Source organism: Denticeps clupeoides, chromosome 7 (genome assembly GCF_900700375.1).
Source record: "Denticeps clupeoides chromosome 7, fDenClu1.1, whole genome shotgun sequence".
In the NCBI taxonomy this organism is placed as follows: Eukaryota; Metazoa; Chordata; class Actinopteri; order Clupeiformes; family Denticipitidae; genus Denticeps; species Denticeps clupeoides.
In genome coordinates, this window is record NC_041713.1 from 21,725,259 (window position 1) to 21,753,037 (window position 27,779).

The 27,779-nt window shown below is 44.3% G+C and overlaps 2 protein-coding genes across 3 annotated transcripts; one reads left to right on the top strand and one right to left on the bottom strand.

Annotated features, from left to right (window-relative positions):
* The first annotated feature begins 355 nt into the window (after positions 1 to 355).
* znf276 (zinc finger protein 276) lies at positions 356 to 7,352 on the top strand. Its single transcript, XM_028987478.1, has 11 exons — positions 356 to 782; positions 1,223 to 1,529; positions 1,617 to 1,654; positions 2,867 to 3,247; positions 3,344 to 3,425; positions 4,032 to 4,115; positions 4,255 to 4,365; positions 4,824 to 4,899; positions 5,386 to 5,503; positions 5,591 to 5,690; positions 6,376 to 7,352. The coding sequence occupies exons 1-11, from the start codon at positions 596 to 598 to the stop codon at positions 6,728 to 6,730; spliced, it is 1,839 nt and encodes a 612-aa protein (XP_028843311.1). The 5' UTR covers positions 356 to 595; the 3' UTR covers positions 6,731 to 7,352.
* A 174-nt stretch (positions 7,353 to 7,526) lies between these two features.
* fanca (FA complementation group A) lies at positions 7,527 to 26,821 on the bottom strand. 2 transcript variants are annotated; one of them, XM_028987476.1, is made up of 44 exons: positions 26,717 to 26,821; positions 26,436 to 26,507; positions 26,231 to 26,346; positions 26,062 to 26,149; positions 25,804 to 25,946; positions 24,987 to 25,085; positions 24,799 to 24,866; positions 24,547 to 24,653; positions 23,613 to 23,711; positions 23,050 to 23,113; positions 22,858 to 22,970; positions 22,698 to 22,774; positions 22,241 to 22,382; positions 21,883 to 22,016; positions 21,572 to 21,682; positions 21,142 to 21,237; positions 20,858 to 20,917; positions 20,616 to 20,704; positions 20,465 to 20,525; positions 19,861 to 19,910; positions 17,867 to 17,943; positions 16,873 to 16,893; positions 16,792 to 16,806; positions 16,583 to 16,716; positions 15,035 to 15,105; positions 14,519 to 14,618; positions 13,993 to 14,180; positions 13,786 to 13,879; positions 13,079 to 13,288; positions 12,762 to 12,835; positions 12,427 to 12,555; positions 12,147 to 12,216; positions 11,899 to 12,062; positions 11,680 to 11,785; positions 11,247 to 11,306; positions 11,057 to 11,161; positions 10,647 to 10,762; positions 10,295 to 10,451; positions 9,450 to 9,512; positions 9,181 to 9,283; positions 8,463 to 8,538; positions 8,245 to 8,395; positions 8,044 to 8,142; positions 7,527 to 7,878 (listed from the first exon to the last, which is right to left on the bottom strand). In XM_028987476.1, exons 2-44 carry the CDS (start codon positions 26,485 to 26,487, stop codon positions 7,771 to 7,773), a joined length of 4,260 nt encoding a protein of 1,419 aa, XP_028843309.1. In that variant the 5' UTR covers positions 26,488 to 26,507; positions 26,717 to 26,821; the 3' UTR covers positions 7,527 to 7,770. The 2 variants fall into 2 exon arrangements, with proteins under 2 accessions (XP_028843309.1, XP_028843308.1); XM_028987475.1 differs by having other exon boundaries at positions 16,792 to 16,893.
* Positions 26,822 to 27,779: the final 958 nt, after the last annotated feature.

Here is a 27,779-nt window from a genome sequence, read left to right on the forward strand (position 1 = left end):
CCCACTGCTCACCAAGGGTGATGGTTAAAAGCAGAGGACACGTTTCGTTGTGTCACTGTGTGCTTTGCTACAGTATTTCACTTCACTTTATGTACAGTTATTTATCATTATTCATAGTGCAATACACAGAAAATTGCTTTTGTGTGCCATAAGTTGTGTCTAGTGTAACAACTGTTATATGTGTGAGCTGCTCCACTGTGCGTTTTAAATTGCCCCTCGGGGACAAACAAAGTCCTTTGGATGAATGTTTAAGTTTGAAAGGACTTTCATACAACGCCATCGCCACCGATGGCCACAGATGGCGCTGTGCGCAAAAATACATTTTTCCAGCCCTTCCACTTCCGGGTCTTATTTACTTGTAGGCGCGTATGCTTCCGGTTTCATGACGCTGTAACGGTGAAATAATCCGGTTTGGCGGAGTGGATGTTAGAAGGATGTCAGAATGATGTTAAATGAATGTTAGATGAATGTTAGATGAATGTTAGATGTTGCTGCCTTCTCAGGATTGACTCGGCGCAGTAGCTAGTTTCTCATGCAGCGGTGCAGATCGGGTTGAGCGCGTATTTACTCCGGGTGAAGCAGCGTTTGGAGAAAGATGAAGAGGACCGACAGACCGGTTCACAACCGACAGCACCCGGACACGGGAGTCCACCGAGCGGGGCGCAGAGGAAGACCGCGGAGCGCAGCGAGCGTCCCCGGTGACAGCGCCCGCGTCCTTCCCGACACAGGCGCTGCAGCCCCGACACCGGAGCGGCCGGAGGACCGAGGCTCCCTGCAGGCAGGTGCGACACGACTATCCCGCCCTCTCTTCTCTTCATTTCTCTCTCTCTCCCTCTCCTCTTCATCTCTCTCCCTCTTCTCTACATTTCTCTCTCTTCATCTCTCTCCTCCCTCTCCTCTTCATCTCTCTCCTCTTCATCTCTCTCCTCTTCATCCCTCTTCTCTACATTTCTCTCCCTCCCTCTTCTCTACATTTCTCTCTCTCTCTCTCTTCTCTACATTTCTCTCTCTCTCTCTCTTCTCTACATTTCTCTCTCTCTTCTCTACATTTCTCTCTCTCTCTCTCTTTTTGATATTTGAAAGCATTCCCGGTCTTACAGAATTTGTACATGTACCTTTGCACCGTACTGTATGTGGAAATGTTTTTTTGGTTGTGAAAGTGGCGAGGTTTTGCCGTGTTTATGGCGTGTGTGAGGCTGTATTCGCGTTTTGTCGTCACCAGGCACCGGTCGCCTCAGCGCTGCTTTCTGTCGCCTGTGCCACGGGAAGTTCTCCCCTCGCAGGCTGCGGCACGCCTTCAGCAAGCTCCAGGGAGAACCGGCCGAAGGCGCCGGCCTGCCACGCCCCCCCCTGCTCCTCTGCGCCGACTTCCAGCGGCTCTTAGGGGTGCGGATGAGCCGAGACCCGCTGCTGTCACCGTTCGTCTGTAAGAGTTGCCACGCGCAGTTTTACAAGTGCCACAGCGTCCTCCTGGCCTTCCGCCGCAGGGTGAACCTCTCCCCCACCTCCCACGAGGGGAGCGCGGACAGGTGACAAGCAACCGAGCTCTGCCCAATGTCACTGTCACCACACCCACGACCTTGCGTGTTGACCGTGAGTTTCTTGGTTTCTTGTAGGCGGGGCTCCATGAGTCGGGATTACACCGGCATGTCTGGTAAGTTAACTTGTCTGTACCGTGCTCAGCACAAAAAGTGACAAATCCCATAAAAATCTACTTATGAAAATGAAAGAAAGATTCATGTATTTTGTTTTGCAAGAATGACCACATCTAGTATTCTACGATTTTGTAAGGACAGCACCAAGTCTTCTAGGCGCGGAACGAAGACGTTGGCAACACATTCTTTACATTTACGGCATTTGGCAGACGCCCTTATCCAGAGCGACTTACAACATGCTTCCATGTTACCATCGATGAAGAAATGAATTCCGGTTCACTAGGACCCCAACTATGAATACAGTCTTTTTGGTCTTGAGCTGTCGTTTGAAGGTACTCAGTGACTGAGCTGTTCTGACCTCGAGGGGAAGTTCATTCCACCACCGAGGGGCCAAGACGGAGAAGAGTCTAGATGAATGTTTTCCTTTTACCTTCAGAGATTGAGGGACCTGGCGAGCGGTACTGGAGGCTCGGAGTATACGAGGTGCAGTGCGAGGTGTAATAAGGGAAATCTTCAAGAAAAAAAACCTCTGTTGGAGCCTGGAAGTGTTCAGAACAGAAGACCTACTTTTTCTCCCTGGTATTCTTCAGTGTGTTTTGGATCACTGTCTGGTCGGAAAAGCGCACGAGGCGGAGGTTTCATTCTCCACATGGGAGATCAAGACCGCAGCAGTCATGCAGCCCAACATAAGGATGCGTTTTTATCTGGCCGCCCCCCCCACCTTTTGAAGCCATCGCTCCGGCCTCGTCTCAATAGTCCCAGTGGTCTTCTTCCTCTTCAGCGTGGGCTGTGGCAAGTGCTCTTTTTGGCAGGCTCTTTTTGTGCGCAAAAATCATTTTCTTTTGTAAGGGTTTTTTATTTTTTTTTTGCTGCCGTGTGGCAGCATTGCTGGTGTCATGGAATGGGGTTTCTTTAAGGGACTTAATTTTCTCACCTGTGGTTAATTTATCTTTGCTTCTAAGATTAAGTAATTTTTGCAAAATGAATTTGTTGGGACATTTACTTTTCATGTGGGCAAACTAGCAAGTCTTATTAGCCATCAGTGGCCCACACTTGCGGGAGTATATTCCTGCAGTAGCCTGTCAAAAATTTTGATTCTGAAAGGAACCTAAAGGTTTGGGGCATGTTCATTTATACTGAGCACAGTTTAATTATTTGGAAAATGTCCGTTTTAATATTGATTAATACATGTTCCTAATACAACCTTCCAGCTACACCCATCTCCTCAGACCCCAAGTGTCTCCACAGCTTGGTCACCTGGGCCCACAACCATGCTGAGGGCTGCCGTTCCTGCCCTGACTTGAAGGAGGTATTGGAGGGCCAATGTGGGTCATCAGTCAGGGCAGTGTGGGGGTGTGTGGATGGCCACAGCTATGTGATGGACACTGTGGACACTCACCTAAGTCCAAACCAGAGGGACTCAATGCGTGTGTGTGAGCCAGATGAGGAAGGTCAGCACTGCGGCAGTCGTGGCAGCCAAGGGCTTAAAACGGCTCCAAAACTCAACAAACCGAACGCCAGCACTGCCCAGCCAAGTCCCGCAGCCACACCTCAGACCCAGCAGAGTGACCTGTCCACTGCCGGCACAGAGGGTGAGGGTGGTTAACCAGAGACCATGGAGAAGTTCGGCTTGGCTGTCCTCTACTCTCATTAAGAAATGATTATATGGCCTGATCATCTTTTCCTAGGCCTGCTGCAGAGTGAAGACATCCCCTCTCCCACAGCAGCTCAGCCAGTGGAGCCAGTTGGAGACAGTGACCTCTCAGACCGGTAACCATTTCACAGACTAAACGCACCAAAAGTTTAAAACATTGACATCCATATGTAATTTTTCTATTCATATTTTTGTGGAAAGCCCAATCTGAGACATTATTTTGTTGAGATGCTTCACAATGTGGTCTAATCAAAAAGAAATGTTTTTTGATAAACTAGCACCATTAGCTGTTGCGTTGTTTTCTGACTGTTAATAACAATGTCTTAAGTCTGTGTCTCATAGACCGTATTCTGTTACTGTATTATACACCGTTACAACACAATGTTTTACACAAATGGGCTTATTAATCTTAAAAAACTTTCCCACAAAGCACAGTTTTTTTTTACATATGACGTAATTACATGTCATTGAAAACAATCAGCGTTTTGTCCCTGACATGATTACGCTTGCGTCTATTTCTAACAGCTCAAGTTATATTATTTCAGCAGAACATCTGACCCGTGAGATCTGTTGAACTCCTACAAAGTCAAAGCCAATACAGCATTATTAAATGAATAGTTCCCAATTTACTTACGCACCACTTCTCATCCATGGTCCCTTCCATTGGCTTCATAAGTAAGATGACATCAGAACAATTATCCTTCTTTGTTCTTGATTCTCAGAAACTTTTCCAGTGATGAAGAGTATGAAGACAGGAGGAAGAGTGTGTCGTCAGATGAACTCGCAGACTCATTTCCAGAGCTACGGTGAGGAGCGACGTTGGACCACTGGTTGATTTTTACTAGAACTCTTCATAGGGCTTTCATCAATGTACTTGAGAGTATTTGCTGTCAAAAAATAATTTAAACAACCACAGAAATGCTAAATCTTTTCTCTGAATTCCAGAGTCTTAAGCTCTAGGCGTAGCAACAGGGAAGCCAAGGCCCCACTTGAGCCCAAGGTGAGAAGGAAACCTGGTCCAAAACCTGGCTGGAAAAAGAAGATCAAGTCTGAGAGGTATATACATTTACATATACAGCATTTATCAGACGCCCTTATCCAGAGCGACTTCCAACCAGTAGTTACAGAGACAGTCCCCACCTGGAGCAACTTAGGGTTAAGTGTCTTGCTCAGGGACAATGGTAGTAAGTGGGATTTGAACCTGGGTCTTCTGGTTCATAGGCGAGTGTGTTACCCACTAGGCTACTACCACCCTATATATGAAGAGGTTATGAACAGGGGGGCGGGGTACAAGAGTGCCTTATAGTGTGGATTGGTACTAGCCAGTTGGTAACACAGTCACCTATGAATCAGAAGACCCAGGTTCAAACCCCACTTGCTACCATTGTGTCCCTGAGCAAGACACTTAAACCTGAGTGTCTCCGGGGGGGCGCTCTGAATAACGGTGTCTGGTAAATGTCATAAATGTAAATGGACTGGATGCTTATGAGCAGTCTGGATTTGTATTGTTTTAGGGAGGAATTGCCGAACATCTACAAATGTCCCCACCAGGGCTGCACAGCGGTGTATCGAGGAGCTGACGGCATGAAGGTCAGGAGTGTGTGCAGTTTCACCACTAACACATGTACACGATTACTGCATTATTCTGTTGATTTAGTAAGTTATAGTTTGCTAGATAGACTGTCTATACACCAAGATTCTCTTAGATTAACGTGTTGAAATGCAGTGTGGTTATTATTCTTAATATCTTTAGTGTAGTACAGTTAATACCACATCTTGCTGTGACAATATATTCATACTGGGAATAAAATTGCCTGCTGTGTAAACTGGTTAAATAAGCCTACAGTATTGGTCATAATGGTACCAATGGGCCAAATATTTTTGAAATTCATTGTGAAAAGTTTAAATAGTTTTACTTGTCTACTGGTTTAATTTTGGTTCTCATGCACTCTACAGATAACTGGTGCCAACAGTTCTGATTTTCTGTAGAAATGGGTCACAGTAGGAACTCACTGAGCTGTATGCAGGATTTTGTGATCTATGGAAGTACAGCTGATTGTGATCTGCTCTGAACAGAAACACATAAAGGAGCACCATGAGGAAGTGAGAGAACGTCCATGTCCTCATCCCGGTTGCAACAAGGTCTTCATGATCGACCGCTACCTGCAGAGACATGTCAAACTCATTCACACAGGTGCCAGTGCCTCACTGAGGAGTTAGGGATAGTAACATAACATGGGAGGACTAATTTGGATTGTTCTGATATTTTCTTTATGTTCAGAGGAGAGGAACTACATCTGTGATCAGTGTGGACAGACCTTCAAGCAGAGGAAGCACCTCTCGGTGCACCAGATGCGGCACTCTGGGGCCAAGCCACTACAGTGAGTCAGAAGCTAGTATTACTTTAGTGGAATGGGCGGAGGGAGCAAAGGGAGCTGATCCATAGATAAATTCATGCTGGGAATTAATCATGGTTAAATGTTTTTTTTTTTTTTTATATATATATTTTATATATATATTTTATTAGAGATAGAGAGAGAGGATTTTTTCTGGCAAATACTGTATTCAGAAGGACTGCAACAGCAGTAGGTTAGTCGTAAGATACATTAATCATTGATATAGAAGTATGGCTAAAACATCTGTCCAGTCAATATACCTATACTGCCCAACATTTAAATTAGCAGAATACATTCATATTTTTTTGTTTCAACATTATAATTTGCATTAAATTGAAAGTTATATTTGGTTTAATTATTGATATTTATTTATGTATTTTATTTTGGGACTCATATCTCTCCATACTTAAACCGAATAATTATTTGATTTATTTATTCTTATTTATTGGAAAATGCTTGTGATTGTTTCCCAAGGCTACATAACAGCACACTTTCTTTTCTGCACTAAGTTTACAATTTTTCAACACTTTAGAACAGATTATGTTATATATGCATTTTGTAGTTTGACTTTTCGAGCATCTGATGTCATAGTTGACTTGATGAACACCAGAAGTTACTAGAGATCTGTATGTGTACCAAATACCAGTGATGCTCTTTAAATGTTCTTCAGGTGTGAGGTGTGTGGCTTCCAGTGCCGGCAGCGGGCATCTCTCAAATATCACATGACTAAACACAAGGCAGAGGCAGACCTAGAGTTCGCATGTGCGCTGTGTGGCAAGCGCTTTGAGAAGGCGCACAACCTCAACGTCCACATGTCCATGGTGCACCCCCTCACCCAGGGCAACTTTGACACTCCCGTGCTCCTGCACCCCACCCCAGAGCCGGACCACCCTTTGCACCAGACTGCAGAAAGTAGCACTGAAAGCCAGGGGGACGTAACTGCTAGAGCTGATGCTTCTTTGCAGGAGCCACAGAGAACTGCTCCGACCAGCACGGATATGAGTTATGTGCTGGCCTCGCTCTAATTTCTGCATAAAGGACCGTAAATTATCTATAATGATATGAAAACCTTCAGCAGCTCGGCACACAACAGTTATACTCATTCATTGAACAGACACGCTATAGCACTGCAGAGTGCATGATGGGATTTTTCTTGAGCTCTTTTTTTTATTTATTTTTTTTATAAACTGTGTGGACCAGTGGATCAATCAATAATATTGATTATATGTCCAAACCTTTTCTCCACTGCATTCAAAAGCCGGATCTGGCAAGAATGGGTAATTCCATTTCCCAGTGTAATTTTCCTCCCCTTTCTGAAAAGAACTAGAATAAGCGGTGATCTATTGTCATCCTCCCTCAGCATTTTTGTGTCTGTTCCATGTATGGGTCTACAGAACCTTATGGGTTCTTTTCTGTAATGATTGATTGATCACATTCTCCAGCTAGATGGATTTTTTTTTTAATGATTGATGAGTGAATCTCTATCACAGTGTTTAAAAATGTTATGTTTTTTGACAAAACGTGGTGTGGCACCATATGTGACCACATACAACCAATAATCAGTCAATATTAAACCTGATTGGTTGTATTTGCACATTTGCTGTTTTGATATATATTAAAAAAAGGCCGAGCATTGTGTGTTGGTCAGCAGTGGTCAGTTTCTTTCTTTTGGGGGTGTTTGACATGATTGTATCAGTGTGGGATCCCCACCTCTGACTACTCATACATGGATTAATGTAAAACAGCCTGTAACCTTTTAAAGGGCGTGGCTACAGTGCAGCGCCCAGTGGCCATGCAGAGCGCACTCAAGACCAAACCAACTTACATTAACATTTATATTTTATTAATATTTATCTTCAGTAAGTGACCGTGAGAGGAGGTGCAATGAAGCGTGCGCTGCAGAGTTGTACTCTGTAGTAGTGACGTTATGGACTGCAGAATTCTTCAACTCGTATTTCTGGATTTCGTATTTTCTTCGTATTAATCTAGCATAAACTGGGTGGGGAAAAAAAAAGCAGCATCAGTTTGAATCTGTGATCGGATGTTCATAGTATGGCTCCAGTCCTCATACACAGTCCAGTGCATGGCTGAAGTCGGAATCCAGGTCAAGGGGGCTCAGCTGGGACAGGGCAGCAGCCACCTGAGGGTCCAGCTCTCCACACAGTGCCACCAACTGTAGGAAAGAGGAGGTTTTCCTCAATTTCTCAACCCACTGTGTTAATGTAATGATGCCTCCATGATGATGATATACAGTCCTCCCACTGTATTTCTGTCCTGTACTGTACTGTGTGTGGTTTATTTATTACCAGTGAGGGAGAGTGTGTGAGTGTGTGTGTACCTGGCTCCTTTGTCTCTGTGTGAGACAATGGTCAGTCCTGAGGGAGACACTCCTCAGTACAACCTGCTGAGCTCTGTCCAGGATCTGAGAAATGTTCACCTGTGTGAAGTGGGAGGTTTGAGGGTTTAAAGTCCCTCCGCATTTTAATCCCCGTATATAATCATGTGCAAAGGCCCAGAATTCAGGCCATGCAGTGGTCACCTGCTGGGGGCAGGACCCTGTTCTGGGGTACGGGGTTTCTCCATTCAGGAATAGTCTGAGCAGTTCACAGTAGGACCCAACTGCTGTGTAGAGGAACCCTGGGGTGCTCAGGGCTTTACTGAGATCCGTCTCATCCAGCGATGGGACGAGGCTGAAAACATTAACATTTATCAGATTTACACAGATCTACAGTACAACAGAGCCACACGGAGCTTTACCAGTAAAAGGCCAGACACATCAACCGACGGCTCTCGTCTGTGGTTACCATGGATACACTCTGATACTGGCCTTGTTCTAAAAAGGAAAAAAAAATTGAGACACTCACAGAAATTATGAATGTGTGAGTATTCCCTGTCCCAACGCAACATGTTTACATCATGCAGAAACTACATGATGTGTAAAGTGACGCTGTATACAGTAGAGGCCAAAAGTCTGGACACACCTTCTCATTCAATGTGTTTTCTTTATTTCAGGACCATTTACGTTTGTAGATTCTCACTGAAGGCATCAGAACTATGAATGAACACATGTGGAGTTATGCACTTAACAAAAAGTGGAGACCTGGCCTCCACAGTCACCGGACCTGAACCCAATCCAGATGGTTTGGGGTGAGCTGGACCGCAGAGTGAAGGCAAAGGGGCCAACAAGCACTAAACACCTCTGGGAACTCCTTCAAGACTGTTGGAAAAGCATTTCAAGTGACGACCTCTTGTGCAAAGCAATAATCTGAGCAAAGAAACTAGAATATAAAACATGTTTTCAGTTATTTCACCTTTTTTGTTAAGTACATAACTCCACATGTGTTCATTCATAGTTTTGATGCCTTCAGTGAGAATCTACCAACGTAAATGGTCCTGAAAAAAAAAAAAAAAAAAAACCCACATTGAATGAGAAGGTGTGTCCAAACTTTTGGCCTGTACTATATGTACATCATACCTGTACCGGGAGTGCAGAAGAGCTGTAGCCAATCAGGAGACTCCAACTGCATTGAAAGCAGAACAGCGCTCCACTGCATAGCTCTGCTCACAGACTCCGCCCCCTAACCAACACACAAGCACTTAACATGCACACTCGCCAAGCCTGAAGAAATCGCTTGGATTTGTGGTGGGGACAGCTTGCTCTGCTGCTCTTTTAGGGACACAACAGCAATGTCTACAAGCAGATGTCACACCTCACTGTTCACACACACTGCGGCCATCCTGTACCTGAGGATTAAGATATCCGGACAGGAGGTCCATCACACTGAAGTACAGCAGAAACACCAGTAGCTAGAAAAGACAGACAAACACGTTAAAGTGCCTGGACACAGCAGGACATAAATGTAAAGACTGCAGCTAATGTACCAGACTGACAGCTCACATTTGGTATCGATTACTACACATTCCACCGCAGCTATAGTAAATCCTGAAGGAAGTGGCAATACTGTCTTTTACTGTCTACAGACTTTTATTATTTGATACAATACATGGCATGTTCTTAATCATACTTGTACCAATCCGATACATGTATACAGTCGTGGCCGAAAGTTTTGAGAATGACAAATACTAATTTCCACAAAGTTTTGCAGAGCTCTTGAAAAAACAAACAAATATTGACTCTTTGTATAAACTTGATGTAATTGTCAATAAAAGCCTTTGAAACGTATAAAATGCTTGTAATTATACTTCAAACCGCCTCAGAAACAACTGACAAAAAAGATCTAAAAACACTGAAAAAGCAAACTTTGTGAAAACCAGTATTTGTGTCAAATTTGTGTCACACCCTGGGCGCCTTTCATGGCTGCACCCTCAGGGGACGAGTTAAATGCAGAGACCACATTACACTGGGTGCTGTGCTGCGGTGTGGCGCGTGTCACGACTAAATCACTTTCACCAAGTCTTGTTTGTAAGGCGCTCTAGTTAAGGGTGTCTGATAAATGCCATAAATATTAATGAATAGAGGTGGATCGGTGCATCCCTATTTCAAATACCTTACAGCAAAGTTACATAATACTACATGGCTAGTGGGCTCAGATGTTTTCACCAAAACATCCCCTGTGTTTTCTCCTTACTGCTCTGGGATCCTTGTGTAGATGCCTCAGTTGCTCCAAGCTGGTCCTGAGCCGGAGGCGGCAGCCTGATGCCCCCCAGAACTGGTGTAAACACGCGGCCAGCAGCAATGGATGAGCTGGCGGAGCTACAGCCACCTTCCCCTCCCCTCCCACAGTCCTACAACACGTTTACAATGCAATACACTGGAGTCACATCTTTGTGTGTATGGTGTTCACACTCATGAAAACAGATGTATATCAATACAATATTTCATTTCTGATACAAGACCTCTTAAACACTGAACTTTAAATTTAAACATACACAGTTATATATCTATAACCCAATTTTGAAACATTTTGGTAGGAACTTTACCTGCAGGTCCATGAAGAAGAGTCAACAATCAGCTGCAGCTCTTCAGGCAACAATTGTCCACCCGTCAGGCGATTCCACTGAGACAAGATCACAGGAGATAGACGCAGCCACCAGCGCTGTACAGCACACACACACACACACACACACATTTGATGGTTTTTAGTATGACATTTTGAATGTCAATACCTGAACATGTACATGAAAGGTATTTGATTATTGATTATTTTTTTAAATAAGCTGCAGTGAAACAGTGAAAATATACTATTAACAATTATCATTAAATGTGCATAGGAACACATTTATTCAGCATTAATAATAAGGCTCATACAGGCCCTTCTCCTCACACATTCCGGATCACACTCAAAACTCTTAGTGCTCATGAACATGAGAGCAAAGCAAGTCCATTTTACCCCAGCAGAGACCAACAGCAGCGGGCAGTGCCGTCTGAGGTCAGCCAAGGCTCTGTTGAGTGCTGCAGTCGGGCGCTCGCAGCTCACGCTGACACTGACGATCGCCTGGCAGATCGGACGCAGCGTAACATGAGCAGCGTAACATGTGCAGCGATGAACACTTCAGAAACAGGGACACAGACCAACGCACCTTGAGGAAGTGAGCTGTGAGCTGATAGGGCAGCAGGCCGACTGGGCAGCACACCCGCCTCTGAGTAACATGAAAGTGAAAGTGAAGTGATTGTCATTGTGAGACACTGCATCACAGCACATGGTGACACAAAGAAATGTGTCCTATGTATTTAACCATCACCCTTGATTCACATTTGAATGCATGAGCAGCAACGGCCTGGGTGGCAAAATCGGTCACAAACGCCTTAAAAAAAAACGTTAGGAAACCCAATGGACAAATCAATTGATTGAAAAATTGGGGGAATATCCATATGTTTATTAATATTATTTTAAGGGCCAGGCGGGGTCGAGCGATGTGTGCTGCACCCATGGGACCACGACTGTTGAAATCCTTATTAAAGAAGCTTGCTGCACTCAAAATTCTCCATGAAAACACACACACACACACAAACCTGATACTGGCTGATGTGCTTAAAAAGGGAACGACAGTCCACAACTTTCCTTCCACCTTCACTTCTAACTGTAACCAGCAGACCCGGAGACAAAGACAGCATCACCCTGTACCCATAACACACAAGTTTACTTAGACAAACACTCACAATTATTTTAAATATTAACATTATAACTCAACCATGAACAAAAGTTTTTCTATTAATGCAACATACACACACCTGTTCCAGTCATGTAGCGTTTCCTGCAGTCTCAGCTCACTGCTCATGTCCTCAGGGTCAGATGTGACTGTGCATCGCTCTACCACCAGATCAAACAGGAACTGCCCTGCTGAATGGCCCTCGCCCTGAAAGTGACGCGTTTCCTGCAGCTCATAGACCAGTTCCTGTAGCGACAGACCCACTTACACATGCTAGCAAAATTCTAAACACAGATCCCAACTCACAAAAAACCCCCAGCCGAATACTACCTGCAGCCTGGCCAGAATATCCGGGAGGCAGGTGTCTGTCCTGGGTGGTGACTGTACAGCGGTCTGGGGTCTAAAGCCATGAAACATATTGTAACGCACGAGTGTATGACACCAAGGCTGCCAGTACCCTAATGCAGCATGAAGGAAAATGGAGGAAGGGCTCAAAGAAATAAGCACAAGAAAGAAAACTCCTCTTACTACTGCTGTGTCCCTATTCACAGGTTCAATAATCAGATGTGTGTGTGTGTGAGAAAGAAAACGTGCGTGCATTTTTACTGACCCTGTGGTCAGGTCCATGACAGCGTTGACAATGAGAGTACAGGCAAGTCTCAGGTCCCCTCCACAGCCCCCTTCGTCCAGCGGCGTTGGCAGGTAGTGCTGCTGACACGCCCACTGCTGGTACTCCTGCCTGGGACACACATGGAGCATAACAGCAATGTCGAACGCCGAGCATGTGCCAATTCCTGTGATGTGATAGTCTGGCAACCGGCTGACACACAACAGATTGCCCTGACACTACTGTGGAGGGAGCGAACCTGGAACTAGTGAACGAGGACAACATGAAAGACATGAAAATACAGGTGTGTGTGTGTGTGCGCACAGGTCTGTGTATACCTCTCCAGATCACACAGGGCATCTTGGCTTCGCTGTACTCTGAGCTCATTGGCCAGCCATTCTGAGAAAGTGAGCTGAACACACACACACGTTTCTAAAAATCTTTGCACAAATTATACACACCACAGTTACACTTTATTTATGTCCAATCCGGTTTAAATATGGTTGAATTTTGGCAGGTAAAACGGGTATCAAGAACTTGCTCAGTGTCTGTCGAAGTTTGCCACCATTAATCATAAAGCATCAAGAAACATTAGATTTAATGATTTGTTGTCCAACTGCCTTTGAGGCAGAACTGGAAATCCGGTGAAAAATACCTGATAGAGCGGTTGCCTGTGTAGAAGGCGGAAAGGGCCAGACCTCCACAGCTCCAGCGCTGAGCTGTTCAGGGTCATGCTGGCATCAGTCACCCTCCTCCACAGTCGCTGCACCTCATCAGAACCAGAAGCACTTGGGTCCAGTCCACCCAGGTCTCCATGACATGCGTTCCGGGCCTCCGGCACCAGCCTTGGCACCAGGTACAGCAGCTAGAGACAGACAAGCAGAGGAACCACTCATCTGTTTGAACCTTTTCCAAGTTCAAGTGTTATTCTTAAATCATTTAATAGTGTGTATAAACTTTGCTCAGCTAGTTGCAGGACTTCTTACACTTATTGACTAATTTCAATTCATTTCAGCTTAGTTTAGCTGACAACCGGAGTTCTGGTTGTGATTTGATCCAGCTTATTAAATAATATAAAGAACGTGCTATATTTTACACAAACAATTCAAATGAATTGAGAAAGAAGTGAAAACTAACAATTTGCTGTGGTCTCTTAATGTTTTTCAGAGCTGTATATCAGAATCAGAATCTCTTTACTGTCATTGCAACAAGTACAACAAAGTTAGGCGCGGTCCCTGAGCCAGAGAGATATCTTAAAAACTCACAAATATATAACGCAAAATATAATACAAATATATACAAAATCTATATTTTTCTAGCATCTCTTGTGGAAAGACTGGGTGAAAGAGGTGTGTTATGAACCTTTTTAAAAAGACCGTTTGGAACGTAGCGCTCGCAGTCTTGGCGTTGTGAACCACTCACACACAGGCCATAATTAACAGCAGCCACACAGAACCTGTGGATACATGATCATGTGGAGTCAGAAACCAGGAATCAGTGGCCAAAGTGCAGTGGCCTAAATATCTAATAAATACACAATGGGAGCATGAGAGAGGGTGAAAATCTCACCCCAGGCTGAAGGTCAGGTTAGCATTCGATGAGCAGGGCAGCGCTGCACCCAGAGCCTCAGAGACCCCCACAGGCCTGGAGGGCAGCGGAGAGACCAACTGCACCAAGGGACTCAAGGTCCCAGCCATGTGAAGCTGTACAATCAGCACGGCCAAGCCCAATATATGAGCTGAGCTCAAGTGCTCCCCCTGAAGGACAAGGCATGGGGTTGGAGACACATAAACACGGCGCCACCAACTTGTCTGGCAACATGTTCAGTTGTATCTTCAAGACACCTTCAGCGTCACCTGTCTGCAGTGATACGCTCCTGAAATCTCTGACCCAGTTCAGACCGCCCATTAACGATTAATGTGACAATCATATATGGAAGTAATGGTTAAATATGATTATAGGCTGTTTAGTTGAATATAGCTAAGTAAAAGGAGCAAAAGAAATGAATAACTGGATGTAAATGAATAAAGGCTAACATAAAATTACATTCCCTAGCAAAGACATAATGGAGGAATGAAAGGGGGGCGACAGTGACCTGGTTACGAAGCAGGTCCCACAGTCTGTGTAGGAGGGTTGTAAAAAGTTTCCGGTGTCCCAGTAGGAGCTTAGCAAATTGAATCGCCCACTCACCCTGTCTGAGGTCACAATGGGGTCACATATAAAAAGAAAATGAAAGAGTAGGACCCAAAATGTAAATTCAGAAAAGCATTTACATTTAAAAAGATCTAGATTAGGGTTCCCAGTAGGGTCCCAGTTTACTTTTGAAATCATTAAAATATTCAAATTAAATATTTACACCATATAAATGGATATTATATGTTTAAAAAATAAACTTCAAAATGATCTGTTTGTCATTTCTTACATTAGTTGGTTTACAAATGGTTTGTAATATCTATATGGATTCAGAAGTTATGAAATATACCTAAATATGGAATATTATCAATCAATTTCCTGATCTCTCTCACATTGATTGGGCACATGGCACGGACTCACACAATTCACAGGCTGAAAATCACATACATCACTGTTTAACCACAGCACGTGTCCTCACCTGGTTGGTGGATTTACGGTAGATGAGTCCAGTAGACACTGACAAAAACCCCGCAGGAGGGCATTTGAGACCTGCACACAATGGTAGAGACTAGTCTTTCAGTCTAAATGTCATCGAACCACTTGAGACTTGTTTTGTCTAGCTCAAATCTCAATCTTAAATTATTTGTTAAATCAATGGGTTACATTTTGCCGCTAGTAAAAATGAACACCCTGTCCAAGTCAATCAGTTGACTGATATTAAATCCATCGAGCTTGTATACAAAATACTTTAATCATCTGACATCTCTCCGCGCAGGGTGGGTGGTGCACAGTTCTATGGCATCCACGGCTGTAAAAAGGCTGGAACATAAATAGAATTTGGATGGAGCGAGACATGATGTCTCATATGAGCTCGATTGGATTCCGGACTGGGGAACGGGTGGGCCAGTCCATAGCTTCAATGCCTTCGTCTGGCAAGAACTGCTGACACTCCAGCCACATGAGGTCTAGCTTTGTCTTGCATTAAGAGGAGCCCAGGGCCAACTGCACCAGCATATGGTCTCACAAGGCTGTCAGGCTACCTCTGGCAAGAACATGGAGGGTTGGGCAGCTTCCCAAAGAAATGCCCCCCCACACCATTACTGACCCACTGCCAAACTGGTCATGCTGGAGGATGTTGCAGGCAGAAGAATGTTCTCCACAGCGTCTCCAGACTCCCATGTCATGTCTGTCACATGTGCTCAGTGTGAATCTGCTTTCATCTGTGAAGAGCACAGTGCCGAATTTGCCTATTTTGGTGTTCTCTGGCAAAGGCCAAACGTGTTGCATGATGTTGGGCTGTAAGCACAAGCCCCACCTATGGACGTCGGGCCCTCATATCACCCTCATGGAGTCTGTTCGTGACCGTTTTGAAGGGCTCTAACAGTCCTCCTTGCATTTACATTTACATTTACAGCATTTATCAGATGCCCTTACCCAGAACGACTTACAATTAGTAGTTTCAGGGACAGTCCCCCTGGAGCGTGTCTTGCTCAGGGACACAATGGTAGTAAGTGGGGTTTGAACCTGGGTCTTCTGGTTCATAGGCGAGTTTGTTACCCACTAGGCTACTACCAATTCCCTTGCACAAAGGTGGCGGTATCGGCCCTGCTGCTGGGTTCTTGCCCTCCTTCAGCCTCCTCCACATCTCCTGATGTACTGGGCTGTCTACTGGTAGCGCCTCCATGCTCTGGACACTACGCTGACACACCCTTCTTGCCACAGCTCACATTGGTGTGCATCCTGGATGAGCTGCACTACCTGAGCCACTTGTGTGGGTTGTAGACTCCGTCTCCTGCTACCACTAGAGTGAAATCACCGCCAGCATTCAAAAGTGACCAAAACATCAGTCAGAAAGTATAGGAACTGAGAAATGGTCTGTGGTCACCACCTGCAGGACCACGCCTTTATTGGGGATGTCTTGCTAATTGCCTATAATTTCCACTGGTTGTATATTCCAATTGCAAACTAAGGATTAGTAGCTGCTTTTAGAAGCACAAACACAAAAAAAATTTTTACAGGTTCTTACGCTGCTGTGGACCTCATTAGTCTGCTCTCTATCCACATGAAGCTGAATGACCGTCTGTCCCACGGCCTCCTCTGGCCGCTCAGGACACAGGTGACTCAGTGTATCGGTCACTCGAGCCAACAGTTCGGACACATCTGCAAGAAGCAGAATGGCAGAATGATACAGTGTGTTGGATAAGTGTGTTCTAGATGGATGTGCTGAGGACTTACCACCATCACCTGAACCTGAGAACAACAGCTTCCTGAGATCCTGCAGCTGAGTGTTCAGCAGCTGGAGAAGACCCCCATTACCTTCCACAGAAGACGAAACACCTACAGTCACAAGAGGGAGGTTCATGTAAATGAGCTCACCAGGGGAGAGTGGACATTTAAATGAAGTCGGTACAAGGTGCAGATTGGGAATTTTGGTCCTGTTGCGCTGAGCACTTCATATTTCAAAACTCTTCCACTGCATGCAAATTCCATGTTACAAAAGTTGACCTACAGATGTCGCCAGAAGTAAAGAAAATGACTTATTACAGGGAAGATTGTCATTCAGATCATTCGTATTTGAAATATCAAATAATTACACTATGAATTCATATTCTTCTATGGTGATTAATAACTGGAACATGAGCCGGGTCTGCTTTATAAATTATATGTACATACACACACACAAACACACACATATATATAAATACACATACATACATATATAATTACACACACATATACATATATATATATATAGAAAAGATAGACTAAGACCGAACCAATAAATTAAAAATCTATAATTAAATATCAGCACAAACATCTCTGCCAGCTTCTGGGTATAGACCAAAGTAAAATCGGCCCCTTTGAACAAACACACCACAAAAAAATAACCCTGGTATGTTACATGTTCCGGTTTTAGATGATAAGCTAGCGCCTGGATTAGTGCTTGCACAGTCAAAGTAGGGTTCTCAAACCTTAACCTTAATGACCTGCATCATTAATGAGACACATACGTACATAATTATCTACAGATCAAGCCAGGAGTGCAAAACAAGAGCACTTGTGATATAATAGAACCACTCATGACACATAATAACACTAGTCAGGCATAGAGTGACCGCCTTCACCTTTGGCCAAATAATCTTTTCAACTCCAACAAATCCCCTTTGTCCATTAAGGTGTGTCCCAACACTTTAATAGGCATTACATGCAGCTCAAGTCACAGGCTGTGTGAAGTAAAACTGTATTTGTTCATATTTCTTCATGTTTAACTATTCAACAAGAAAACAGATAATCCATAAGTGGCTTATACCATCCAGCTGTTTCTGCTTCTCTCGACTACAACCTTCTGTGTAGGATGAGTATAACACTGCTGGGATCTTATCAGATCTAGACAGAGAGGAAAAACAAAAAGAAAAAAGGCACGTGCTCAGCAACAAGAAGAGATACATTTGCAGTCAAAATGTCACCCTGAATGTCATCCTCAGGGGGAATTAAGACGGCTGACCACAAGAACACAATGAGAAAGATTCCGAATGTATATATTTTGGGTGTTTGAATGACTGTCATTTCAGATGGCTTTTTTGGTTCTTTATAAAACACTGACAGATCATTAAACTATTTTCTATTGACAATGTGACATAATGACAACATAAAATTAACACGAAAGACTTTGTGTGTTTAGCCCTTGACTAAATCATTAATGTCAACAGGTTAAAATTCAACAAGATAGACCTGCTGTTGTCCATTACACTATTTCCTCTTGATATCATAGTTTGGCTCTGGCCCTCCTTTAAGGGACCACCAGTATTCTAACTTAGCAGTGAAATTGAGAGAGACTTGGTCCTACTTTCAATGTGGGAGGGTCATTCTGGATCAAGTGTCCAAATGCTACAACGGGACCATCTCAGGTTTGGCTGAAAACATTCCAGGAGGTTCACACACTTTCCAGCAGGAAAGCTGTGGAATTTTGTCTCCCAACTCAAAATAGTTTTGACATAAAAATATTTATACAACTAACATTGGACCTGATTTCTGAGGACGTCCTTCAAATTTTCTAAGGTTTAAATCTGCCACTAGTACAATAATTAATTTTACTAGACTGTCAATGGCTTTTTATCATGGATAATTACTAACCACAGCATATACGGTATTTTTCTTCTAAATGCTTGTAACAAGCTCCAAATGTTAAATGTTGACACATAATCTTTCAAAAAGTCAATTTTATGGTTTTGCTTTAACGTGAAAAATTGCACTGTATTTATTATTTCCATTTTATCTTCCAGATTGTTCATCACAGTGGGGCCGTTTTAGAATACAAAGTACTCAACATGTTTGGGAAGGTGTATGTCCAACATCAAGCCTCTGTCTGCACTTTCCACAGTCCTTCAAACAGGCTGCCACCATGTGTAGAGTAGAATTTTTGAGCAAATTCAAGCAAAAGTATATGAGCAAAATCTTGACCGTAGAAAATTTGAAGGACCCATCTTAAATACCTTTCTGGATACAGCAATCTCAAAGTTGCTCCCAAGAAAACTAACATGTTTGCAGCAAAACTATTTTATGGCAAAAAGTATTAGAAGTCGGGAGCTAAAAACTTGGGACTTTGGGAAGTGTGTGAACCTCCTGGATTTTTCAGCCAAACCTGAGATGATATGGAATGTAACTTCAACAGCTGCATCCTCTGTGCTTTAAAAAAGTTATAGGACAACCGTTTGTGAATTTACTGAAGATGTGGAATACAATTTAGGATTTATTCATCCACACTGACATTTGAGTAAACTGGCCACTGTGTGTATATGGACAGTGTCATGGCAGAAAATGCTAAAGATTCAGCATGGGTCATTAGTGAAAGTGAAGCAAGTACAGCACATGGTGACACAACGAAATATGTCCTCTGCATTTAACCGGGGCGGTGGTGGCCTAGCGGTCAAGGAAGCACCCCCATAATTAGAAGGTTGCCGGTTTGAATCCTGAGCTGCCAAGGTGCCACTGAGGTGGCACTGAGCAAAGCACCGTCCCCACACACACCTCCCCAGGTGCCTGTCATGTGTTTTCACAATGTCAATCATTGTAATTTCACTTAACCATCAGCCTTGGTAGGCAGCCTTGATCAGCCAAACCTTGGTGATTCGGGTTTTGAACCAGCAACCTTCTGACCTCCTTATCCACTAGGCCACCACTGCCCCGTATGACCTACAGTGTTAATAAATAACATGGTAGTGTTGCTTCTCTGATTGTGTGTGTGTGTGTGTGTGTGTGTGTGTGTGTGTGTGTGTGTGTGTGTGTGTGTGTGTGAAAACATACTTGAGGAGTGCTTCAATGAAGTTCATTCTGGCATCTGGCTGTGCAGGCAGCTGATTGAAGACATGAGACAGATATACTACAGACAAGCGTAGCAGCTGGTGTCCATCTGTTTGACACTATTTTGCGCAGATGGGCTCAATATTCACATCTTCTGAGCACCAACATCCAACAAAACAATTTAACCTAATGACCTAATACCTTCTCTTTCCACATTAAAACAAGATGCTCTTCAGCCAAGAGGCTGATATCACTTCGTTGGAAGTCTTCAACTCCTTCCTCTCACGTTCAGTGGTTAAGAGACATTAAACTGTCTCTGAAGGGCACCTCCAATACATTTTGGAGAATTTGGGAACATTTTCACCAGTACGTTAGTAAAACGAATAATCTCCCCTTTGTTCATTAGTAGATTAGTTGATTGGCTGGTCTGGTTGTTTAGTTTAATTGCTATATTTTTTATTCTTTGCTCACATTGACAACAGAGAAAGCTGAATAAGTGCTGTGTTTTTTCTGTTTAGTTTTTTTTGTATTCTAAACATTTCTTCTATAGTTCATCAATGTATTATGGTCTTGGAACATATTTAAAATAATTTGTTAGCTTACTGACCACTCGTGGGATGAGGAGGGCATGCAGAAACCTGGACAGGAAGTACGGCCTCCTAAAAATGCTGCAAAGAAGAAACCGTGGAGGTGTTGCCTGGCATGTCGGCATGCACAGAGATGGGTGTATTTAAATTCATGTAAGACTGGGTGGTCACCTGGCCTCCATTACTGTGGCAGAAATCTTCCCAGTAATTACGAACAAGGAAATGGCCTTCTCCACATCCTGCTGTGCTTGATTCTGAGGCTGATGTGTGCACATCACAGTATTTCATGCAAACATGTAAATAAAAGAAGAATGAGTCACATGGCATACACCAAACCCATTCATTTGGAGTTTAATCTTAAGTGAATTGATTTGCCTATGCTGAGAAATCTGACCAGCAGGTGGAGCACTCACCTGAAGAGATTCAGCAGCTCCAGATGTATCCTCATAGAGACCCATTTCCTCAACAGACACCTTTACATGCACAAAACCAGCAACTATAACCTTCCATAATGCATCCTGTAGGTAAATTAATTAGCTTTGTATGCATCTTAAATTTATAACGCTGGGAGCATGTTTTTGTTTTTCTCCTTAGAAGCTTTTGGGACTAAGGTGCAAAAATTGACAATGGTCTGTGAAAAAGGGAACTGAGGTCTGTGGACTGAGGACTGGTTGGATAATTTCCTTCTAGTTCCTACCTTCAGGTCTGCCAATCTGGTTTTAGCCAGGCTCACATACTCCTGCAGCAAGGAGCGATGCTTGGCCGGGATGTACGGGGGGTGCAGGACATGAACCTGGAAAGAGAGCAAGCAGAAAAGGGTAACAAGGGCAAGAGCAGTCAGAGAGGAGAGCATTTTGAATTTCAGATTTTAACCTTTAAATCAAGAACAGTGCAGTGACCTTCAAGTGAAAGTGACTGTTCATCATTGGTTGTGGGGACGGTACCTTGCTCAAGAATACCTCAGTGGTAGCTTGGTGATTCAGGATTTGAACGCACAACCCTTCGGTTGCGAGTCCACATCCGTACCCGCTAGGCCACCACTGCCCCAAACCATCCAGACGTTAAATGCGGACGAGACCCAAGAATATTCTTTGTTAAAGGAAGAAGAAAACCAATCAAAAGCTCACCTTTAAGTACTGAGGGGGGTCAAAGGGCACCAGGTCAGACAAGAACTTCAGAAGAAATAGAAGTGACTTCTTACTGTTGCCATGGTAACTACTGGCACCACCAAAAGCCAACTGAACAGAGACAAAAAAAAACAAAACATTAAAAACTAGCTGGTTATACGCAGGGCCGGTACAGAAGCATTACAAACGACCATGTCCTCATGCAATTTACCAGAGTGTATATCACATCACAACGCTTACTAAAAAAAAATAATACGTGCTTCATCTAACCCTTGTCAGGTAAATAGGGTATCTGCGCGGCACGCCCACACCTTAAACCAGTCGCTGTAAGAGGAGAAGACCGCAGGACCCTCGAGGGACGCCTGGCGAGCCAGAAGGAAGGCTGCAACCATGCTCTCCAGGTCATAGGCCTCGAAGGCTGCAGTCAGGAGTCGCGATAACAGGTCTGCGAGACAAGCGGATGTTATTCGGTTAGTCATGTGATCACATCCTTCTGCCAAAGGATGAAGAGGAAGGGTTTTTAGAGGGACAAGACTGCCAGTTTTACGTTCCCCGCCACCTCCATACAAACAAACCAAATGACCCAATCCCCCCCATTTATAATCTACAAAGGTGTGTTAAGGTGTGTGGTTTATGGGACACGAGTCTCCTGATAGGAAGTGTGAGCACCTTTGAGACAGGGCTGGGTGTGAGGGTGGTACACCAGCAGGGTGGACAGGAAGGACAGGACATGCTGCCAGTTGACCTCGTGCGTCTCCAGCACCTGCTTCAGCTGGGAGAGCAGTTCCTCCACACTGAAGAGTGCACAGAGCTAAACACACACACACACACACGCACACACACCATTCCAGTGAGCTGGCCAACATGTAAAGAATATGAAACAGGTGAATAGTCCTGCAGTATTCCTACTGGGCTTGTATTTCTCAGCCACATTCCCTGGAATCTATAAGGCTCAAATTCAGCGAGGTGTCAAGCTGAGAAGCATCATTTCACCAGAAACGTTTGACAATCAATTCATCGCGTACAGGCCCTGAAAGCACTTACGTCAGAGGATGTTTAGCACAAGTAGAATTACATACAGTAGTTACATTTCGTAAGAACCTGACGCAGAAACCACCCGTGGTACCTTGCGAAAGAGTTGTGTCAGGAGCCTGCACGTTTTAACGAAGCTCCATTCACTCTGCATGGCGATGGCATCAGACACTGTGGACGGACAGATGTGCACATCAACACACCGCTGATGAACAACTCGGTTTACACACTCGTTCTCCTTCCACCGTGCCCACCTTTCAGCCGTGGACAGTGTGTGAGCGCCTGCGTGAGCGAATGAGAGAAAAAGCGGCGTATTGCGTCACTCGAGACTGACCGGTCGAACGCTGAGGCGTCAAACATCTGCAGCCTGTGGAGAGAGAGCGAGCGGCGCGTCGTCAGGCTTCATTCCCACAAACACGCGTCAATACGCGCTCTCCACCCATTACCAGGCCTCCGCCGCGGACTCCTGGCGTGGCGAAGCCTGCCCGTCACTCGAAATATCCAGCAGCCCTGAATAACAGAAACATAATGGGTACGCTCGGTCAGAGAGTAAAGATAAGAAATATTCCATGTGGTGTTATTGTCTGGTGTGAGACCAGGCCATCGGTGTGGCTCTTATTACAAGGAAATTGGATCCTGTACAATACTGATAACTTTTGTCTAATTAAAGGTTAACCATTTATTTACATCTGCATTAAAGCATTTACTTATCCAGAGTGCCTTACAGTTAGTAGTGACAGGACAGTCCCCCCGGACACACTCAGGTTTAAGTGTCTTCTTGCTCAGGGACACAAAGTGGGGTTTGAACCTGCGACTCTGTGTTACCCGCTAGGATATTACACCCCCTTTATAAGGCATCTGTGGAGCTTTGTTGTGACTGGACTGGCTGAACTGATCAGCAGGTAGTGGCTTTGTCAGTCATGCTGGCCATTGGTAGTATTACGAGGCCCAAAGGGAAGAGGGAGACAGACATAATTCAGCCTGAATTTAAATCTTGAAATACACATACAGGAGAGCATGGAATCCAGCATGGAGGAACACAGTGGAGATGTCTTTCGGAAACCACAGTCTTCCTCAAAGCCAACTCGCACCAGAGCAGATGCCACGTCTGCAACACATGATCGTGACTAATGTCAGTATCAATACGCAACACAAATCACAATTTAAACTAAACATGATATTCCAATATTTTCTCTATATATCATAAAATTCATTTGGAGAGTACAGTAAAATATGACAGAGGTCCTTCTTTTCAAACCTCACAATTATTACAATCACGTGCACCAACAGCACTCTCATACCTTGATGGTTTTTGTATAAAAAAAAAAAAAGTCGACTGCAGCAGGGATTTCATAAATGATATATATTGATTACTGTTCAACATATTGATAATATATTGATGAGCATGTTTAGACATGGAAGTCTTTATTATTTTCTCAAGGTAATGAACTCTGTACTCTGAACTGCTGCCTAGTTGATGAATGATTTAACAATGACACCAATGACACCATGAAGTGGACAGTTTCAGATAAAATGTTTGCAATACGCATTCATATTTCTGTATGTAAAGAAGGCATAATTCATCTTAAACCAATTAGAACTGAGAGTTTACCTGAAAATTCAGATAGTTATTGATAATCAGGAATTTGGCGTAATATAATGTTTCATTATGCAAGAAAATTGGTTTTTAGACTATTAGACTATGTTCATAATTACAATATTATATTTTATCAACATATCACCCAGCCTGATCTCTCAACTCTGGATTTTTATTTCACATCAAAATGTAGTAAACACATGCTATTCATTCAGGCTGATGCAGGCCCAGTTCCTGTTACTGATACGGATCGATCCTCCTGCTACTTAGAGTCTAATGATGAACTCAGCACCATGACTGTGTTACAATACTGATACAACAACGTTAACAGCGCCATGGGACTCACTTGCCAGGATCTGCTGCCTCATCTGAATCTCATCCTCCTCCTGGATCGAGCTCAGGCCACACATAGACTGCATCTGTCTCTCCATCCAGATGCTCAACCCATCCGCCCTGGGACAGGAAATTTTTTATCTGTTCACGCACCAGCACAGCGTAGTGCGGTCTTGTTTATAATTATTGGGAAGTCATTCGGGATGATCGATGACAGCAGCCACACAGGGCAGAAAGTCAATTTTGATGAATTGGAGCAAAGTACCTTTCAAGCAGGAGCTCCAGAGACAGGATGTTGTGAGAGAGGAGGAAATGGAAAACCTCTAGTTTGGGCTGTGAAGACAAGAGGCAGGAACAAACATGAACAGACGCATAAATCATGCCATCACTAATAGAAAAAAGCATATTGACACACAACTGAATGTATTTTACTGCACCTAAACACACACAAACCTCAGCTGCTCGCCAGTACTGTTCCCAGAAGAGCTGAGGACAGAAAACACCAAGAGACTGGAGCTCCTTTATGGACTGAAGCAAAAACCCCAGCTGCGCCTAGGGGGAACAAGGAACCTATGAGTGAAGCTGAAGGACCCAGAGTTTCCTCTGGAGCTTTATAATGTTCCTGAACAACATTCAGGATTTAAGGAAAAACTGTTGACTGACATCATATGGACTTCAGAGGTAGGACGTGTTTTCAGACCGTCCCTAAAATAATATATAAAAGCCATGCAAGGACCAGATCAAAAGGGAGGAAAAAGAAATGAATTCATAATGTGTACAAATTACGAACACCCGGGACACTGGGACACACACCTACAGTCAGTTCACCTAGTGTACATGCCTTTGGCTAGCGAGAGAACCCAGAGGAGACTCGCACGAACACAGGGAGAGCATGCAAACGTCACCATGCTTTATAATATTTAGCATGTGTAATCATATTTAATATACATATAAGAAAGCATAACTATATTTAAATAAAAAAAAACAAAAAAAAACTCAGATATTCAATTAGCTCAGTCATATATTATGATGGAATAATACTCGATTCTCTGGTATAAATCATCCTTAATCATCCTGAAAAAATGCAGATACTTATTGATAGTCATCAGGAATTTGGCTTAATATAATGTTTAATTATGCAAGAAAATTATGCAGTTTTTAGACTGTTATGAATTTTTATGATCACATTGCACTCTTACATTACGGTGCAACACTCAACACACTGGAATAATACTGCATGAACATCTGGCCAGAACCTACACATACAGACCCTCTGGCTCTGGCTGAAGAGCGCACACTGTTCGTCTTCTTTCTGTGGACCAGTCAGCTCCAGTAGCCTCTCACACACCACCTTTACAGAGAAAACCCCCACTGGGACCCCCATCTCCTCAGACCGCCTGCTCAACTCATCCACTGCAGAAAAAAGAAGAACACAAGGATCCTTACAAACATGAAGATGATGGCCCAGGCAGTCACCGAAAAGGCACAGCGTGTGAGGGAGAAGGAGTCCCAAAAAAAAGAAACTCACCCAGGAGCGACACCCCGCCGTGCAGATCTGGGGTCTCATCAGCCTCTGATGCCACACCGGCATCCAGTCTGGGGATCTTGGGGCTGGACTGTGGCGAGAACGAACACGCGATTCTAAACTCATTACACAGATGTAACGTGACGTAGCGTGACGTCTGCAGGCGACTCACTCCCACTTCCAGCAGCAGAGCGGCCAGGTTCTGGTTCCTGTTGAGCAGCTGGACGGCAGCCTGCTGGAGCCCCGGTGGGGCGGCCTGCTCTCGGGGTCTCTTCCCAGCCCGGCCCGCTGCGGGTCACAACGCGCGGCGACACGTTCAGTGTGGATCGACGCGGCCTCGCCGCCTGTGACAAGTGCCCCCAAGTGCCACCACTCACCCAGCAGCGACGACAGTGACGCCCTCGGAGCTGGCGGCGCGTCCAGAGACATGGCGCGGCTCGCGGAACTTACTGTAACACAATTCAACAACACGGACCTACATTTACAGCATTTATCAGACACCCTTATCCAGAGCGACTTACAATCAGTAGTTACAGGGACAGTCCCCCCTGGAGACACCCAGGGTTAAGTGTCTTGCTCGGGGACACGATGGTAGTAAGTGGGATTTGAACCTGGGTCTTCTGGTTCACCGGCGAGTGTGTTACCCCCTGGTACTCACGAGTCTTGTACTCCAAAATGTTCGCGGTGAACGTAGGTCTCCCTGCAGGACGCGACAGCTTGTCCCCACGCCGGCATGACGTGAGGGAATTCAACAGTGCCGCGCTGTCGGGGACGACGGGAACAGATTTCAAAATAAAAGTTGCTCTGAGATTTTTGGACTGTGGCGCAACTAAAATGTGCCTGGGAAGACGGAGAGAGACGAGCAGAAACTCTTCACGTGTGCATATATTTCCAGCATGTCCAATACAACATGCATTTTTACAGCAGACCATTGTTAAAACAAAAAAACTTCCATGTAATGACTTTAGTTTTGAAGCAGACGGGAAATGGAGGCCGCGCAAGAGACTCGGAGTCCCCGCCTACTTCTGCGCCTACCGCTTATCGGTCAGCGCTGAACGCATTTTAAATAAAAGTGCACTGGAATTGTATAGTTTTGTGCATCAGAAATAATGGTAGAAGAAATAAGAACAGAGTAAGAAGAACAGGTCTCCTGCTGCAGCCAGTCATCTTCTCTCCGGTGCTGATGGCACCTTTGACCCCTTCAAGATAGATGAGGATCTAATTCACATGACTGGTGCATTGGCGTGTCCTTTTGTCCCAAATATTTCCATATAGCCACTGTTGCTATTTGGAGTCTTTACACCCTTCCTTACTCCATAAAATTAACATACCATAGCACATGAAATGAAATGTAACGCTTGGTTATGCCTAAACAAGAAAAAAACAACCAATTTGAACCCCATTCTTATCATTGTTGGGGCTGTAAAAGATTTTCATGCACGATCAGTGCACAGCAGCATCACAAATATAGAAATGTTTTGATGCAGGGGTGCCGGTGACAGCAGCACCCAAGGGTGCCGAGGCGGGGGAACATGTTGGGGCTGCACGATTTCCCCTCAGCTCTTCCTGCCGCTCAGCCCTATGTAGCAGGGCACTGCAGCAAGAGAAAGAAGCTCATTAAAGTTTCATCAGTACAGGCTTATCAATTATTAAGGCATGTTTGCCATTATGGCATGAAGGCACTGCAAAGCGAGAGAAAATACTGCAGGAAAATTACCTAA